Source organism: Monopterus albus, unplaced genomic scaffold (assembly GCF_001952655.1).
Source record: "Monopterus albus unplaced genomic scaffold, M_albus_1.0 scaffold20.1, whole genome shotgun sequence".
In the NCBI taxonomy this organism is placed as follows: domain Eukaryota; kingdom Metazoa; phylum Chordata; class Actinopteri; order Synbranchiformes; family Synbranchidae; genus Monopterus; species Monopterus albus.
In genome coordinates, this window is record NW_018127900.1 from 435,592 (window position 1) to 451,928 (window position 16,337).

Sequence of the window (16,337 nt, forward strand, 5' to 3'; positions counted from 1 at the left end):
TTATTACAGCTACGGCTTCGTAACAGCCAAACGACTCCAAAAAGGTGTTTTAACTGAGAGTTCGGTCTATTTTCTTTGTCACTCTCTAAATATAAACAATGTCAGTGCATGAAGGAAATGAAGCACATTAATTAAAAACATGTTATAATCTGAATGGAGATATTCATAATAGTGAAATATTAATGGGGGGGCTGCAATATGACACATCTGCACTAACTGAAACTGATTAATTAGGCGTACAAACTCTTAACAATACGTTTTTGCTTTAAGGATTCATTTGACGTGTTACTTTATCATTTAGCAGACTGCTGTTCTCTTCCTTCTTTTATAACTCCACTGCACCCTGACCCAAAGTATTTTGTACAAACCGCACATTGCAGTTATGGGTAACCAAATAAAAAAATAACAGTAAGGACAACTTTTTACACATTTATTTTGACACGTTAATTAATAGCAAAAACTCCCTCACCAACAAGGGTTTCCACTGCAGCAAGTTTCACAAATATATTACCATTTATCTTATTTACACGACTTTTTTTTTTTTTTTACTTTGAATGTCGACTTACATAAATATCATGCAATTAAAATATCCCTTTAAGAAATGAGCTCCACTAATGTGTCTTCACATAGCATCAAACATACAGACGCTGCTAAAGTTTCTAAACACCAAAGGCTTCAGCAGCGAGGGTAGGACAGTCTGAGATGCTCGTTTATTAAAGGAGCAGTGTTCAGCATGGCAGGAGAGCAAAACACAGTCCTGGGAGCCTGCAGAAGTGTCGGAACCAAACAGGCAGGGGGGGCAGACATGAGATGTCCGTATCCAAGAACGTTGTGAGGGCTCTGCTGTTGAGTTGGGTTTTGTGGACCGATGGGAGAGGATTTACTCATGATGCTATCGATGCTGAAGGAGCACTTTTCCTGCGGGCCAGGCCTTGGATCATCGGGTTTTGTTGTGCACGGCTGCGCTCTTAAGTCTTTAGGCCCACTGCTCTTCATATGACTGTTCAGGGTTTGTGATAGATGACAGGAAGAAATACCCTCCTGCAGGGACATGTACCGGACAGGAGCAGCAAGAGGGGGGCTTACCTGGCCCTGTACGCAATATGGTTGCCCATACGGCCGGTAGTAGTTTAAGCTGGAATAAAACACAAGTCCGTCTTTGCCGAACTCAGGCTGGTTTCTCTTGAATCGCTTCCTTCGCCGAAGGAAACTGCCGTTGTCGAACATGTCCTCCGATGCAGGGTCCAAAGACCAGTAGTTACCCTTGCCAGGGTTTCCAGGCTCCCTCGGGATCTTAATGAAACAGTCGTTCAGGGAAAGGTTGTGCCTGATGGAGTTCTGCCAAGCGGGGAACTTGTCTCTGTAGTAGGGAAACTTATTGCTGATAAAATCACAAATGCCACTCAAAGTCAGCTTCTTCAGTGGGCTCTGCAGGATGGCCATGGTGATGAGGGCAATGTAGGAGTAAGGAGGCTTTACCGAGCTGCTCTGAGCTTTCCTGGACGGCGGTGCATCTGCGCAGAAACTGTTCTCGCCTTCCCCCGAAGAGTCTGGCTCTGAAGAGTCCAATTCAGCACCAGATTCTGCCGAGAAGCATGGGTCCGTAGAGCACTCATTTCGATATAAACACCCGTGGGTAGGCTTATCCTCGCTCACTGTGGCATTCTCATCCTCCCGTAGAGGTAAAGCAGCCTGTTGTGACGCTTCAAAACTGCTGGAGAGAGTCATGGTCACACGCAGAATATTCAAAAGCACGTGAACACTCGACTGTAGCAAATAAGCATCAATGGCTTGTCGTGCGTAAAAACCAAAAGGCCCCTGTTCATGCGTAAAAGCGCATACCTTCGGGTTCTTCTTAAACCATGCGTACCGGCTGTTTGCTGTGGTTGTGAGAGGTGAGGCTTTATATGTTGGGAAGCTGCTGCCCTGCAGGCCAGTTCCATTAACCCTCTGAACCTATCAGAGTAGCCCCTCACTGCGGGGAGCCAGAGGAAGCAAGCCACACAGGTGGGGAGGGGGGGCTTTGGCAATTCTGAAGTGTGCAGGGCCAACTCATGCATAGAAAGACCAGTTAATAAATGGCCGTTGTTTAAGCTAATATGGCAAACTTTTAGTTATTTATTTCAATTGCCAAACGGCTAAAATGAGAGCAAACCATTCCCCAAATAAAATCACATTTCCAAAATAAGAAAGAAAGCAGAAAGAACATCTTACGGATTCAAATACCAGAAATGTGACATCTGACATTACACCTCTTTGTATTTAGTCAATGTGTGATAATTGTGGGCTCCACATAATACCAAATTTACTGTTGTTTTAAACAACCACTACAGTTGGTATGTACTGTACATTGTGAGCATTTTAACTTATGAAGACATTGTCCTGTGACTGTCCTGTGCAGAGCTACCGAGACAAATTCACATAAAGTCAACTCTAAATCTTGGTGTTTTCATTAGTTGATATTACCGGCCGTACAGCAACACAGTCAGGGGTGGGATGTTCTGGGAAATTTTAACACCACGCCTAACCTGCGATAAGAAACCAAGTGCTTCCCCCTTGAGACTCCTGTGGGTTCGTTTCACCTTTGGATGCCGCGGGTGGTGTGACCATGAATATGGCCGTGATGGGGCTTCCCGCAGCCAGCAGAGAAAGAGGCAATAGTCGCCTTAAGGAGGCCATCAGCATCAGAATCGAGTAGGAAACGTCTCAGCCGCATGGTGCGCTCGGGGCTGCAGAGCTCTGCTCGGCTTTACGATCGGGTTGAATACGCAGAGCCATCCTCAAAGCAAACTGGTCAAACAGCGGATATGTGCTAAAACCAAGCTCCTAAATCATCTCCATTGTAAGTAACCACGTTGGGAAAACTCCACCCCTTTCCTCGCCTTACTGGGCCCTACTGTGCTCTGTTGTGTGAGAGATGGTTCTCACATGACTGTACAAATAAGTATTAAATAACCAATAGTAGAAATTTGAATGGCAAACACACACTTAACTAAGGCTGCAGGTGCAGACAACACCATCACATGCAGCTGAAAATAAATCTAAATGTAGTTATACGCGTGATCCTAAGTGAAACTGGGCCAATGAGGTGACATAACTGGAAAATCCAGTAGATGAGAGGTGGGTAAATCATTTTAAAGAAAACTATTAGACAACACTTCCATTTAGAAACAAGTAAAACACCGTTTTTTTTCAATGCAACCAGTAACAACTGTTGGTCTTTGGTTCTTGTTACCATTGCTAACTCTGAGAGACGAGACAGTCCAAGTAACTTCAAAACAGTGCTGATTTATTCAAAGGATCACAGGTAAAATTAACATTACACGCTCAGGTATCTTGCACCTCCAAACTGCTCGCAGGCAGATGTAAGATGAAAGACCCTGACCCCACCAGGCCTATACATTATATCCCCTCGGTTGGGCTAGCCCCATACTACACAGAAACGTCAACCGAGACGTCTCTGTTACCAGCTTTGCAGCTGGTCATAGCAGTAGTCAAAACATGAAGCAAATCAATGTGTGTGTGTGTCTGTTGATTAAGTGGTGTGTAGCTAAAAACATTCTCACAGACTTCTAGTAACATGTCGTGACTTAAACATAAGAACATATTCTGGCTAAGGCTACAGTTATACACGTCATAATAATAATATTAAACATCCTGTCTGCTGACAGTCATCAACTCTTCTCTCTAGTTATCCTTGACCAGATGTACCCTGTAGAAACTCATAAGCATGACTAAGCATTTAACAGTCTAACTAGACATCCTATCTCCACTAAACATTTCTAATACATAAAGTATCTATCCAATTTCTATCTGACTAAAAATACCTAACACAACTGAACATCTGTTTCACTGTAATTGCAAAGATAAATCTGGTACATCAAGTCAATCATCATTAAACAATCCACTTTAGACTGAGCAGATTTAATACAGGTTTGCAGAATATCTGTGAACAATAATTAGAGCCAATGGTAATGTCTTTTTAAAAAAGAAAACTTCAGTCTGTTCACTGGATGCAAAACAAAAAAAAAACTACATGCATTTCATAATATTAAAAACTAAAACATGCTTTTCGAGGCCCTTTTCACACTGTTGACTATCATAGTGAACCTCTAACACAAAGGCGCATTGTCTCTGTTAATAGTCTGCTGTTGTCAGCTACAACAATAACATTACTTTGTATAGGTATTTCAAAGAAGTTGCAAATTAACATTCAGGAAACCAACTTTATTTTGAATAACTCAAACACAGGCAAGGCAGCTTCGTTTACAAAGTACACTCTTGTACCACATTTGATACAGTATGTCACTTCATGACTTCTCACACCTGTTTTTACCAAGCTATCTTTGTAAATATCCAAAGTATTGATTATATTTTTGGACCTTTGTGGCATCTTTGTGTGTGCAGAATTTTTTTTTTCTGAGAGTGTTTAATAGAGGTCATGTCTGGTTTGTTTCCAGGGTGAGAAGCACATCACATCAAACTGAGCTCCAGTGCTACATCAACATAAATACTCTTTGATATACTGTAGCTTTTACAGTAGTTCATGATGGATTATCATAATTTAAAACAACTGCATTGAGCGCTACAGTAATCTTAACCATGCTCAGACATACCTCATCCACACCTAGATAAGGAATGCCCATGTGAGACACAGGCCCAGGATTGTGTCCGGCCAAGCATGACTTTGGCTCCACAATCAACAGTTTTTGATGTGAAGGGGAAAGAAAAGCTTCTAGCTAATGGCTCGTTACACCCTGCATGACTGCAGGAATGAACTGCTCCTGCAGAACATCCTTGTCCAGGTTCCTCCCTGTGAAACAGAATGGAGACAAGTGTCAGTATTCATACAGCACGGCTACTGTACACGCACACACAAATGACACAGATATGGTACTGTATGTGTAAATACTTTCACATTTTTATCAGACCTGCTGTGAAATGTCTAAGACTCAACTGAACACTGTTTTCATTTTCCAAATAATCTAATGAAAAATAATATACTCGGATATTTTTAGGAACAAGTGGACACCCTAAAATAAATCTTTACCTAAATGATGATGCAGTATTACAGCCAAGAACTTAATGTTACTTAAAATAATTTGACAGACTCAGAAAACTACTTCTTCTACTATTACTAATATTACTTTAAAGCTGTCAATAAATGTTAATGGACACCTCCATTAAGCGAACATTAGCACATAGACCTAATAGAAACTTTTAATGCAACTGATTGGGGGCCTTCACAGTAGTGTGAATGAATTGTTTAAAGCTGAGTATGTGACACAAATGTGTGCGTCTTCACCTATAAAGACCAGCCTGTTGATTCGTGGGTTCTCTAGCCAAAGCTGTGGAGTCTCATTCAGCTCGTACAGCTCATGAACCCCCTGCACCATTACTTGGTGGGCTTTACCTGCAAGTGATACTATGCCCTGAAAATGCACAAAAACACATAAGTCACAAGCGACACATTAAGCAACACTGAATAAAGGGTTAGGAACTGATTAATACAGATAATGAAGCAGCTGTTATTGATCACAGCTACTGCTGGGGTGACTGTTATGCTCTGCTGTACCTTTAACCGGATGACAGTCATGGGTTGTCCTTCTTTGTTTCTGAACATCTTTTCCCATAGGAGATCCTGAAACAGGAGAAACCGGTGTTCACATTTCATAGGGATTTGTGTAAAAGCCATTAGAAATGGAAACAGGGATCTACATGATGCTGAGTGTCTGTACCTGGATGAAGACATTCAAGGCAGCCTCAGAGAGATCTCCTGCCACTTCAAACGTCGTTAAAATACTCTGAGGGTGAAACATAGAACACCACACAGAAGTATTTTACATTTATACCAGAAATGTCAGATTTTGTGTGTGTGAGAGGAACAAAATAAATAAAAATCATTAAAGCAGTAGTAATATTAGTATAAACAGCTTTTAGTAGCAATACCACACAAGTCAGCAAATGTTTTCAATTTTTATTTTATATACTGTTTGGTATTTTAATTTTTAATAATATATATTATATAAACAGATGTACCTATATTGTACTTAACTGTGCATTTTCAGGTCATGTACTTAGTTATATTGTACAAGTGCCTGAGATTTTTTGTTTTACACTATACATTTAAAATACATTTTACCATGTTTTTGCAGTTTGCTGAAACTAGCACAGCCATTAGGAACATTAAACAAAAGAAATGTTTTTTTACGCCCCGGCTGATGACCTTGTCAGTGACTGTGTCAAAAACCTCAACTCCACACAGCACCTGAAACCCAGCAACGACCCCCTACACACCTTCCTCTCTGTACTTCCTTACAGCATTAAAAGGGTCCCAGATATTTAGGGGGTGTCGAAGTGTTAAGGTTACACACTCCCTTGTCATTTGGCATAACAACAGAAAAACTGCATTCTCATTTACATGAATAGAGCGACTTGGGGAAGGGTGGGGGGCTGCTCTGAGGAATGGTTGAGCTTTATGCGGGAAAGGGATCCAGGAGAAAAACAGACAACAATGCCATTATTTACCCACACAAACAACCCTCATCTCTCCTCATCCTGTGATAAAAGTTTATGAGTATAAGGCGCAACTGAAACAAGATGAGGTGTCAGGAGTCATTTGGTCTAAAGCTTGATTAAAAACATCAAGAGAAATGACCTGAGACTAGTCCTGTATTACAGTACATAGTTTTAAAAATTCATTCACTGACAAAGAATGATGTTTGGATATTGGGGATACACTATTCACTCTTAGAAAATGGCATATTATAGAGGTCTCCCCATTCATCCGACATTCAGTTGATAGTTAAATGGTGAAACACGGTCTGTATACAACATTTTATGGACATCTGGATTCGATCCAGACCAAAGCCATAACACACAGTCAAGACTCTGGTCAGTCTAGCCAACACAATGTGCCCAGTCTGCTGAAGTCTAGAGTAATCCAGTATCTATGATGCTGAGTATGTATGAGACTGGGTCTATTTGTAATGTAATAAGAAAACATCAAAAGCCTCAAGTTGATCTCAAGACAAAAACCAAACCAGGGAGGGAGTTTTCACTACGGTGTTACAGCCTGGGGGAATGCAAGGTACAACTTTAGCCTTGGGGGAATGCATCTCCCTTTATCCCGAAGGAAATGATGTGTTAAAATAAATTAGCAAACAAAACAAGGAGCACTTAGAGGGGTGCATAAAGAGTAGGAACAGGGAACGAATACATGTGAAGCAGTTCAGAGAACACACACACACACAATACCTTGTCAAGATGAGGTGTTGTAGGTTTCAACAGCTGGAGCTTCTCTGCTAGACTTTCAGATGAGACAAGTTATTAAACACCATGTCATTTTTTTCACTACAAAAATAAAACTAATTTTCACTTAGTAAGGTGCAAAATATAACAATGCATTTTCATTATTACATTCACTAAATGTAGCAAACCAAAGTTCATTTGAAAATATTTAAATAAAACCTTCAAATCAAAAGCTGGACAGTTTGTCTTGTTAGTTTTTGCTCTTTGTGTCATGATGAACTGAGCTATATTTTGAGATTTTACTTTTCTGGAACCGCATGCATGGTCTGTGTGTATAAAACGGTTGGAATAACGATGGCATCGCTTTGTGCTGTGCTCTCTACTGGGGGTATTCTTGCTTTGCCATATTAAAAAATCTGTAATTGCAAGTCTCATCAAGTTATTTTTATGGTTGTAGACTGCTTTTGGGTCTTTATGGCAGTGGCTCCCAACCTGGGAAGTTACAAACATACTTTTTCTTGCTTTATCCACATCCTTTGTCTTTTCTTTCTCCTTTCTTAGAAGAAGAATGGACTATACAGGTTCTTTCTTTTGTGTTTTGCTTCACAGTATAATACAATGCATACTGAATCAGTACATAGTAACACAACTCTGAAGGGACTTGTGAAAACTTTAGAAATGGCAATTAAATCCTACAAAACACCCACCACCGCTCCTGAACAAACTATAGTCCTTGTTTTCCCCCATAAGACCTCCTTGCCACCCCCTTCTCTCTGACCTCACAAGGAGGCTAAATGTTGTGTCCAGCAGCTTGAGCCCTGTGTGCTGTTAGTACCACACAGGCGGAGCAGCGGGGGGCTGCTTCAAACAGCCAGCATGGGATCAAGGGGAGGAGGGGCCTGGACCCTCAAAGGCAGGGGGAAAGGAGCTATCTGTTGGGACAAGTGGGTCTCCTCGGGAGCCAGTGGACACACACAGCTCTAATCCTCTGCAGCTGGTCTCAAAGACACTGACCGAGGGCACGTATGAGAGTTTTAACACTGAGGCCTGTTTCATTCACATGAAGGGATGAACACTGACTCTATTCATAATAATGTCATTCTACAGGGGATTCCATAAGATGATCATCCTGGGGTGTAATGGGGGGAGCCCCATTAAAGACTTTGTTAATTAGAGAGGAACAAGCAACAGTATCAAAGACTGCTGGGTACATGGTTCAAACAGACTAGTACCTAGTCTGACCAGAACAAAACAAGTTTGCAACTGTACATTGGTACGGCCAATGGACACATTGATATTGCCATGTATCGTATGTCACATAAATGAGAAGTTTATTTTTTATGAATCTGTCAAAATTTAGGGTAACTGTCCATCCACCTCTACAAAAGAAAATCAGGCCATATATCTTTACCATTTTACTTTAAATCAAGTTTGGACAATATTTTAAAAGTCCGTTTCTTGTCAGTAAGATACTGACTACCATGCTGCATTTACTGTCTTTACTAAACTTGGTATATTAGAAATTGTATTTTAAAGATGTAAATAAATCTTTAAATTCAAAATTAGGGCAGCATATCTGCAAAACTGGTGGACAAAAGTGCACTCACTTTGCTCCATCCTTACTGTCGAAGGAATGCAGATCCAGAACTTCAGAGAGATTCACTCTGTGGAAGAAGATCACCGACTATTTTAGTTTGTTCCAGTTTAATTTCAAGTTCATCTGGGAAATACGGGCAAATAAATTAAGCAAGAAATTTCAGCTTTTGCCACAATATGGCAAAAACTAAAATGAAGTGCAACTGAGTGGACTGGCTGAAGCAAAAAGCTGTGTGAATGTTTTTCCGATTAACCCCTCGTTGTACAGCATCTTTCATCTGCTCACCCTAGTCTGAACTCTGCAGGAGGGAAGACATGAAACCCACTCAAACCTTTGATACACACAGCTTGTGTTTTAGCCAGATGCTACCTAGGTCCAACAACACACAACGTGGCAACACAGAGGGTGCACACACATAGCTGCACATAGATACATATTCAGCAGCTTGAAGACCCGGGGTCAAAGAGCAAAGGCTTGTGGGTAACTGGACACCTCTGACGGTTTGGTGTTTGTATATATACACGTGTGAGTGTTGGAGGTTTCTCTTGAGCAATGTCACGCCTGGACTGCTTCATCTTTGATATGAAGATCTGAGCAGCAGCTGCATGTGGAGTTCATCTGTTACACTAAACAAACCAGGGAATCCAGCCACAGAAAAGCTACATAACCTTAGCACACAAACTGAGGCAGTTCTTGATTGGAAAAGTATGAACCTACCTTGATCTCTGGGTTTCTAGAATCTTGACAAGACCATTTATAGACCTGAAGTGAGAAGAAAAAATGGAATAGTAGATTACACCTCACATGTACCACTATATAGACCCTACATAATCAGGCTAAATCAAATGTAACACTGTTCATAATCTATGCAGCTTAAAACATAGATAAAAATAGAAATGTAGCAGAAGAAGAAGGCAGATGATAGTATACTATAGAGCAACATAAAATATGGGATACTGACCTGGCAGTATCTCTAACCAGGTTTAGTTCCTCCTCATTCACCAGGTCTGTCTTGTTGATAATGGTCAGATCAGCGAGAGCAACCTGTCTGAAAAGACATGAAATACAAGGCTGTGTTTACTTTCACAACACCAATAATTGAGAAACTTTCCCACATTTCGATAATGTATAAAAACATTAAACCAGCTAAAATAGGGATGCAGCTGCTTTGCCAAATTGTTTGCTCACTCACTTTATTCAATCCAACACAGAAACTCCAAACTCTCATCTCCCATCTGTGCATACATGTTTAAGTGTTCATGGGTGGCAGTCTGAGTGATACATGCCAAACTCAAATGGGAGCTGCACACTGTTTAGTTTAGAGGTGAAAACACAAATAAAGACAGTGTATTTGGTCAACACCACCACACAACTATGGGAAGAGACAAACAGAAAGACACCCGGAGAGACAGATGGGTGAATGGCATGAGTACGGTCAACAGCCAGTTATGAGACCAGGTGTGGTGGATACTGAGTGGTTTGCTTGGTTTTTTTAAGGAATAGTTCTGCATTTTGGCAAATGCAATTACTTGCTTTCTTTCCAGTGAAGCACCCACTCACTTCTGCATGGCAAACAGAAAGCTACCACCAGAGGCCAGTTATCTTAGCACAGTACAAAGGCCTTAAACAGGGAGGAACAGCTACAGTAGCTTGGCTCTGTCTAAAGGTAACAGTACCTCATCAGCATCTCTAAAGCTCACCCATTTACATGTCATATCTTTTTTGTTTAATCCAAAAAAAGTGTCAAAGACAACACTAAACATACCTCACTGCTTCACTGACGGCTCCATCTGCTTTTTCCTCTGTTAGTTGCTATGGAAAGCAGAGACAGTGGACACATGCAACCACAAAATGAAAGCCAAAAAGGACTTAAAAGTGCTGACCCTAATAGTTTCCAACTTAAAAAAGCTGAAGACATCAGTGAACAATTGCAACAGTCAACACAATATGTGACAGATAAATTGTAAAAGAAAGGCTCGTATTTCATCTTTGTGAATTTTTCAACACATGAAACCACAGGAGAACTCTTTTCATTTTCTCTGGCTCTTGTGCTTGCACTGGGGACGTAGCATTTTCCAAAACAGTTTAATATGTAATAACAGACATGGCAGGAGGTGTTAATCTGGATCCTGACCCCTGAGTGTCAGTTTGACATGAATCTGTCACTGCCTGAATTGCCACTGCCTTATTTCTGCAGGAATGGATGACAAAAATGTATTAAATAAAACTTAATAGAATGGCTGATTGCTGCTTTTATGTGACAACCTTTGTACAGAGAGACAAAGGCCTCTTAGAGGGTGTGAGGCCATGCGCTCAAGCCAACCTGAAACTCGTCAGACAAATGGATATCTCATGAGACAAATGAGGGGAGAGGCAGGTGAGTGGATGAGACAGCCCTATTACAATGGTCACATCTCTGATATCAGTTACTCCTTCACCAGGAGTTATCCTCTCCCTCTTTCTGTCATGTTTTCCTTCATCTTGCCTCTCTCCACTGTGAGGACAGAGCAGCATCTATGAAATGTGCCACTTCACTGAGAACAAAACCTTCAAATTAGAACTCATTATTAAGGTGTCACTTGTCTTGTTCCTTTTGAATACCACATGGGGGCCAGGATATGTGTGAGGGTGTGTTGCTATGCACTGAGGGTTTACAAACAACCTCACAAGTTTAGCAGCTTATGTGGGCTTTAAAGTCACAATCAGGACAATTTATTTGGTTGTTGCTCAAAAGTACATATGATAAATATGTGAAAACAAAATCAAACCGAGCACCAAGCCTTGGGGAACTCCGTTAATAACAGGAAGTCAAGAAGAACTCAAATATGCCTTTAAGTTTGGCATCTAAAACCGCTGATTATTTTACATAGTGAATTATTTTTCAATTGTGTTTTTGATTAACTAGTAAATCAAAGAACTTAAAATATTTATAAAAAAAAAATAAAATGATTAGAAATCCCAAACCCAAAACCCAAAGATATTCAATTTACCAAAAGGTAGACCAAGAAAAGCAGCAAACGTTTACATTTGAGAAGTGGAACCAGCAAATGCTTCACAATTTTGCTCGATAAATGATTTAAAAGATTGATCAACTGTAGAAATTACTGTCAATTGTCTGTCGATCAATGTATGCACTGACTCAAATAGCTTCAGCACTACTAATAATAGTAGTACTAATAATAATACTGTATTTCAAAACTGAAAAGCCACTTAAAAGTATTGGTATTGCCTACCTTTAGTCCATACTTGGCATCGATGACGGTGACAATGCCTAGAATTAAAATATACAAGATAATGAATGTGAATCCAAAGCAGCAGCACAACTTGTTTTTCGAACTGCAGTTGCCTTTTGGTGTTTAGTTTTGTGCGTTTAGCTAAACCACTTTCCCAGGCTATTTGAAGTACGCTTTTGGTCTGCTAGCCTGTCACAACAGAGCAAACAGCTGAGAATTTAGTATTAGGAGCGAGGCACAATTAAGGCAAACACAAATATACCCGTAAAGCAGATAAATAAATAAGAAAATATAGTATGTCACCCTACTGGAACCATTTTGGAAAGCCTGAAAATGCCTTTTAAAATTGTACTGGAATAAGAGGCTTAAATTTAAAATGATTTAATTATATCACTTTGAAGCATATTTTTAAATCTAGATGTGTATTGTGAGAAGCTACATTCCCCTAGGTTAAGTAAAAAATGGATTGCTGAGTGGTGTCTGAGTGATCACATCAGAGTTAAAATTCTGGCCTTTAATTACCCCACACTAGATCTATTGGTGCTATTTGCAAAGAAAACCTGATTTGTGTTGGAAAGTTAATTAGTCTTATGGTAAAGTTATAAATAAATAAATAAATGGCTGAATTTGAATGATTGCACCTCTATTAACCAGTACACTGTTAAAATGGCAACACTAAATTGCACTGTTCATTTTATACTGCATCAGACAGACTGAAAAATAATGTTCTGTACACCAGCCAAATAGAGGCAGTCCCAACCAATGTCACTGCATGATGAACAAAGAGTCACACATCTTACCATCCAAATAGATGTCACTGCCAAGCTCTGCATCAACCCAGAACATAGAGGCCACGGCTCCTACCCAAGGACATGAACTGGTATATTAGATGTACAGGAAATTAAATGTGATAATGATAATGTGAAGCACATACACATAAAACATGAGTGTTAAGACACACAAATGTTATTTCAACCACATAACGGAGGCCAAATTGTTTGGTTGAAAATGTATTAACATCTGCATGAGTTCTGCAAAAGAATAACAAACGTTAATTAAAAAAGCAGCTCTTGGCATGCTACATGGTAATTACCAATTTCACTAAGAATACAGACCATCAGACATGAGAAATGCAGCAACTCCTCACATTTGAACCACAGACTGTTTTTGCATTTTGTTTGATAAGTGTTGTAGGATCTATGGCATGCATTTTGCTTTCTTGCAGAGCTCTGTGAAGCAGATAAAATCAATATCAGAAGCTTTCAATTGTTTATCTCCTGCTGGTACATTTGGTTTGTTTCTATTTTCCTGTGGATACGGTTATTATAAGCCCCTATGTTGCCATGCCAGCCACAGCTTGTTCACATAATGCACTTTTGTCAAACTGCCAAGCGAGAATAAGAAAGCATTGTAAATATTTGATGGATGTGTAATGAAAACACCGTTTTTGAGTGGCATGTTTCGCATAACTCATCCAACCTCTTCCTGAATTAAAGGGGAGAATCCTCTGGGGAGCCTTTATGATTGACAGCACTGCCAGAGCCAATGACAGACCTGTTCTCGCCGATAACAAGCCCGTCTCAGCCAATGACATGGCAGGGGGGTGAGGAGAGCCCACGTCTAAGCGTGCTATGTTGGTTCTGTCTGTGTGGCCAAGTGGTAAGTGTCTGCCCATGCCGCTACCTCCTGACACCTGTCACTTAACCACACACCCCACTCGTCACAGCGCTCACCCTGTAATGGCCCAGTATTGATTTCCTGATTTAAACCTGAGAGCTGAACAGACAGCTAGATCTTTGTTGGCTGCCCTGAAAGAAACAGGCTCCTTGCCACAGCAACATAGTCTGGTCCTCAGAGCTAGAAATGTTTCAGTTCTCATATGGGCTTTAGGCGCATATGGAGTGAAAGAGCTGGGGCGGCATTGTTTGATCGATATGTCATCCCTAAATGTTGTGCTGGAAACGCTCAATCAAAAACTGTAACTTTATTTCTAACTCATGTAGAGCACTGTCCAAGGAGTCCTGGGTACATTTATTAAAACAAAATGTATCAAAGAGCAGTTACTGTCTGCACAATCTTTCAATTAAGCATACTAATGTTCAGCTCTCAAATCTGAAAGCCTGCAGACTAATTTGTTCCCTTGTTAAACTGTTGGCTGCAGGGATTTTATATGAGATACTGTATGGATCCCACTTCTCAAAAGCCTTTATTACAGACCTTGTGTAACCATTAGGGGCTGATGGGGTGGCCAACTAAAACACCTCAATCAGGAGTTAGCAAAGTGTGTTTTACCTGGATCAGCAAGTCCTGTAGTTTCTAAGAGAATGTAGTCAAACTTTCCTTTCTTCTCCATCAGGTTCTCAATGGCTTTAAGACCATTGTCCCTGAAAAATTAGGAAACAGACCAAATAATTTAAAATGTCATTCAAAACCCATAACATCCACAGAAGACACAACTTACATTATTTCTATAGTAACATAGTGCAAAATATACAAAGCAAAAATATGTTGTGTTGTAAGCCCAGTGAACTGGATACCAGACAAAAATATTATTTTAATAAAATTAAGTATTGATATTTTGTACCTATATACTTATTAATGCAGTACTTCATACATACATATGGAAAAGGTGATACATTATCTTGGCAATTTAAACTTTGTTGCCTAATTTGAAACCAAAAATAATGAAGGTTAGGTTAAACATTAAAGCATCCATCCATTCTATCCTACTGAAAAACAGGATGACAGTTAATCTCCATACTTCACAGAGCAGCAGAGGCAGCCGTTTCTCAGTTCTAGCCACTCCTCATACAGCTCTCCGGCCTGGCTCACTGCGAGGGACTTCTCCAGGGCACTGCCTGCAGGGAGAGGATGACTGAAAACAATAAGAAACTGGGTGGCTTGTACCAATTACAAAGAGTTCATCCCTTTTAGCCATGACTTTCACAAAAAATCTGGCAAACACAAGAGTTTATCAAGGCACCTGGAACTGACTTTAAACCTATTTAATGAAAAAAAGTAGGAACTTGTCAAGTCAGTCTAATAAGCTGCCTAAACATAAAACAATACATGTAAAACACTGACATTATAACAAAAGAGAGTTAAATGCAAATATAGTGCACAACATTTTACAGACTGTGTAACATGATGAAAAACAATTAAAAGCTGCTCTGGGTTTATGCCCATGTGTTAACTATGCTGCCCTCTTGTGGAATTCTCTGGAAACACAACAACTTTGTAGTAAGTGCACAGTAGAGAATCTTTTGGCCATTGCAGCTGTGCATTTTAAGTTGGAGTTCACCAAAAGACATAATTACTTTACCTTCTCCAAACTCATTAAGTATGACAGCAATCCGCTTATTGTGTTGCTCTGTTAATATGTAGTTCAGGAGTGTGGTTTTTCCAGCACCTACAAAGAAATAGGGAAACATTTGATTTGTAAGGAGTATTTAAGCACACTGGTGGCAGCACCAGTAGCTGCCATTTCCCCCAGTACTCATGGTGTACAACAACCTTTAAACGTTATGGAAGACAACAATACTCTGGTCTAGAATCAGAGCTGCTTTTTTTAGTTTGCAGTAAGGGTGGAGTGCCAATTGAGACACTATAATTCCATACACACACATTATAGATACCAGCTTTCATCAAACTCGATTTGACAGTTCTAGGTGAAAGGTTATCCAATCAGAATCGGTGAAACTGTGGTCCACCAGAGCTCCCAGCCACTGGTTGTGTTGTCCACTTTACCTCTACCTACAGCTGCTTTCAGAGCTGATCAAACTGCCATAAAATGCAAAAAACAGACAACGTATATCCATGTGGTAGTGTATGTCTGTGTGAATCTTGTTCTTTTGGAGAAACTGTAACTTAACAGTGATAGCAGTGAGGTCGGACTGACTTTACCTGCTGCGTAAAACCGTTTTCAGATAGGACGCGGTGGGCGCTGCACTCCACTATCAAACCCATTCATTTCTAGGTGTTGATTGGTGCAAGAACATATCTGCACTGCGCTGAGCTGAGCACAGCACAAGGTTGTATGTGTCGCCCCTGCATGCTGCACCAATGTTAACTAACTTATATACTTTGTAATGTTTTGAATATTGTTTGTGAAAATTTGACCATGTTACTGTTCCATTTTGTAAGATGCAAATCTCTAAGTTTTACTTTCCTGCCTGAGTATAGTCTCAGTTCCTTCTTATGTCAACTCTAGGAAAAACAGTCAAAGTGTTTATTTGTCATATGCACAGTTAGGAAAC

At 40.2% G+C, this 16,337-nt stretch overlaps 2 protein-coding genes across 3 annotated transcripts in view; both read right to left on the reverse strand.

Moving 5' to 3' along the window:
- Positions 1 to 527: 527 nt before the first annotated feature.
- foxd5 (forkhead box D5) lies at positions 528 to 2,239 on the reverse strand. Its single transcript, XM_020593839.1, has one exon. It carries the CDS (start codon positions 1,726 to 1,728, stop codon positions 676 to 678), a length of 1,053 nt encoding a protein of 350 aa, XP_020449495.1. The 5' UTR covers positions 1,729 to 2,239; the 3' UTR covers positions 528 to 675.
- A 1,524-nt stretch (positions 2,240 to 3,763) lies between these two features.
- Positions 3,764 to 16,337, reverse strand: part of cbwd (COBW domain containing) — a 15,267-nt gene continuing 2,693 nt past the window's right edge. For both annotated transcript variants that reach the window (XM_020593670.1, XM_020593671.1), the window contains exons 3-16: positions 15,404 to 15,490; positions 14,843 to 14,939; positions 14,374 to 14,465; positions 12,882 to 12,941; positions 12,082 to 12,119; positions 10,614 to 10,660; positions 9,810 to 9,896; positions 9,566 to 9,610; positions 8,859 to 8,915; positions 7,258 to 7,309; positions 5,739 to 5,804; positions 5,576 to 5,641; positions 5,306 to 5,432; positions 3,764 to 4,813 (exon numbers count right to left, since the gene is read on the reverse strand). In XM_020593670.1, coding sequence (XP_020449326.1) covers positions 4,740 to 4,813; positions 5,306 to 5,432; positions 5,576 to 5,641; positions 5,739 to 5,804; positions 7,258 to 7,309; positions 8,859 to 8,915; positions 9,566 to 9,610; positions 9,810 to 9,896; positions 10,614 to 10,660; positions 12,082 to 12,119; positions 12,882 to 12,941; positions 14,374 to 14,465; positions 14,843 to 14,939; positions 15,404 to 15,490 — 995 coding nt within the window. In that variant the 3' untranslated portion in view covers positions 3,764 to 4,739. The remainder of the gene's footprint in view (positions 4,814 to 5,305; positions 5,433 to 5,575; positions 5,642 to 5,738; positions 5,805 to 7,257; positions 7,310 to 8,858; positions 8,916 to 9,565; positions 9,611 to 9,809; positions 9,897 to 10,613; positions 10,661 to 12,081; positions 12,120 to 12,881; positions 12,942 to 14,373; positions 14,466 to 14,842; positions 14,940 to 15,403; positions 15,491 to 16,337) is intronic.

What these genes read in the sequence shown, in the direction of transcription:
- foxd5 (XM_020593839.1), bottom strand. Translation starts at nt 1,728, where the DNA reads ATGACTCTCTCCAGCAGTTTTGAAGCGTCACAACAGGCTGCTTTACCT.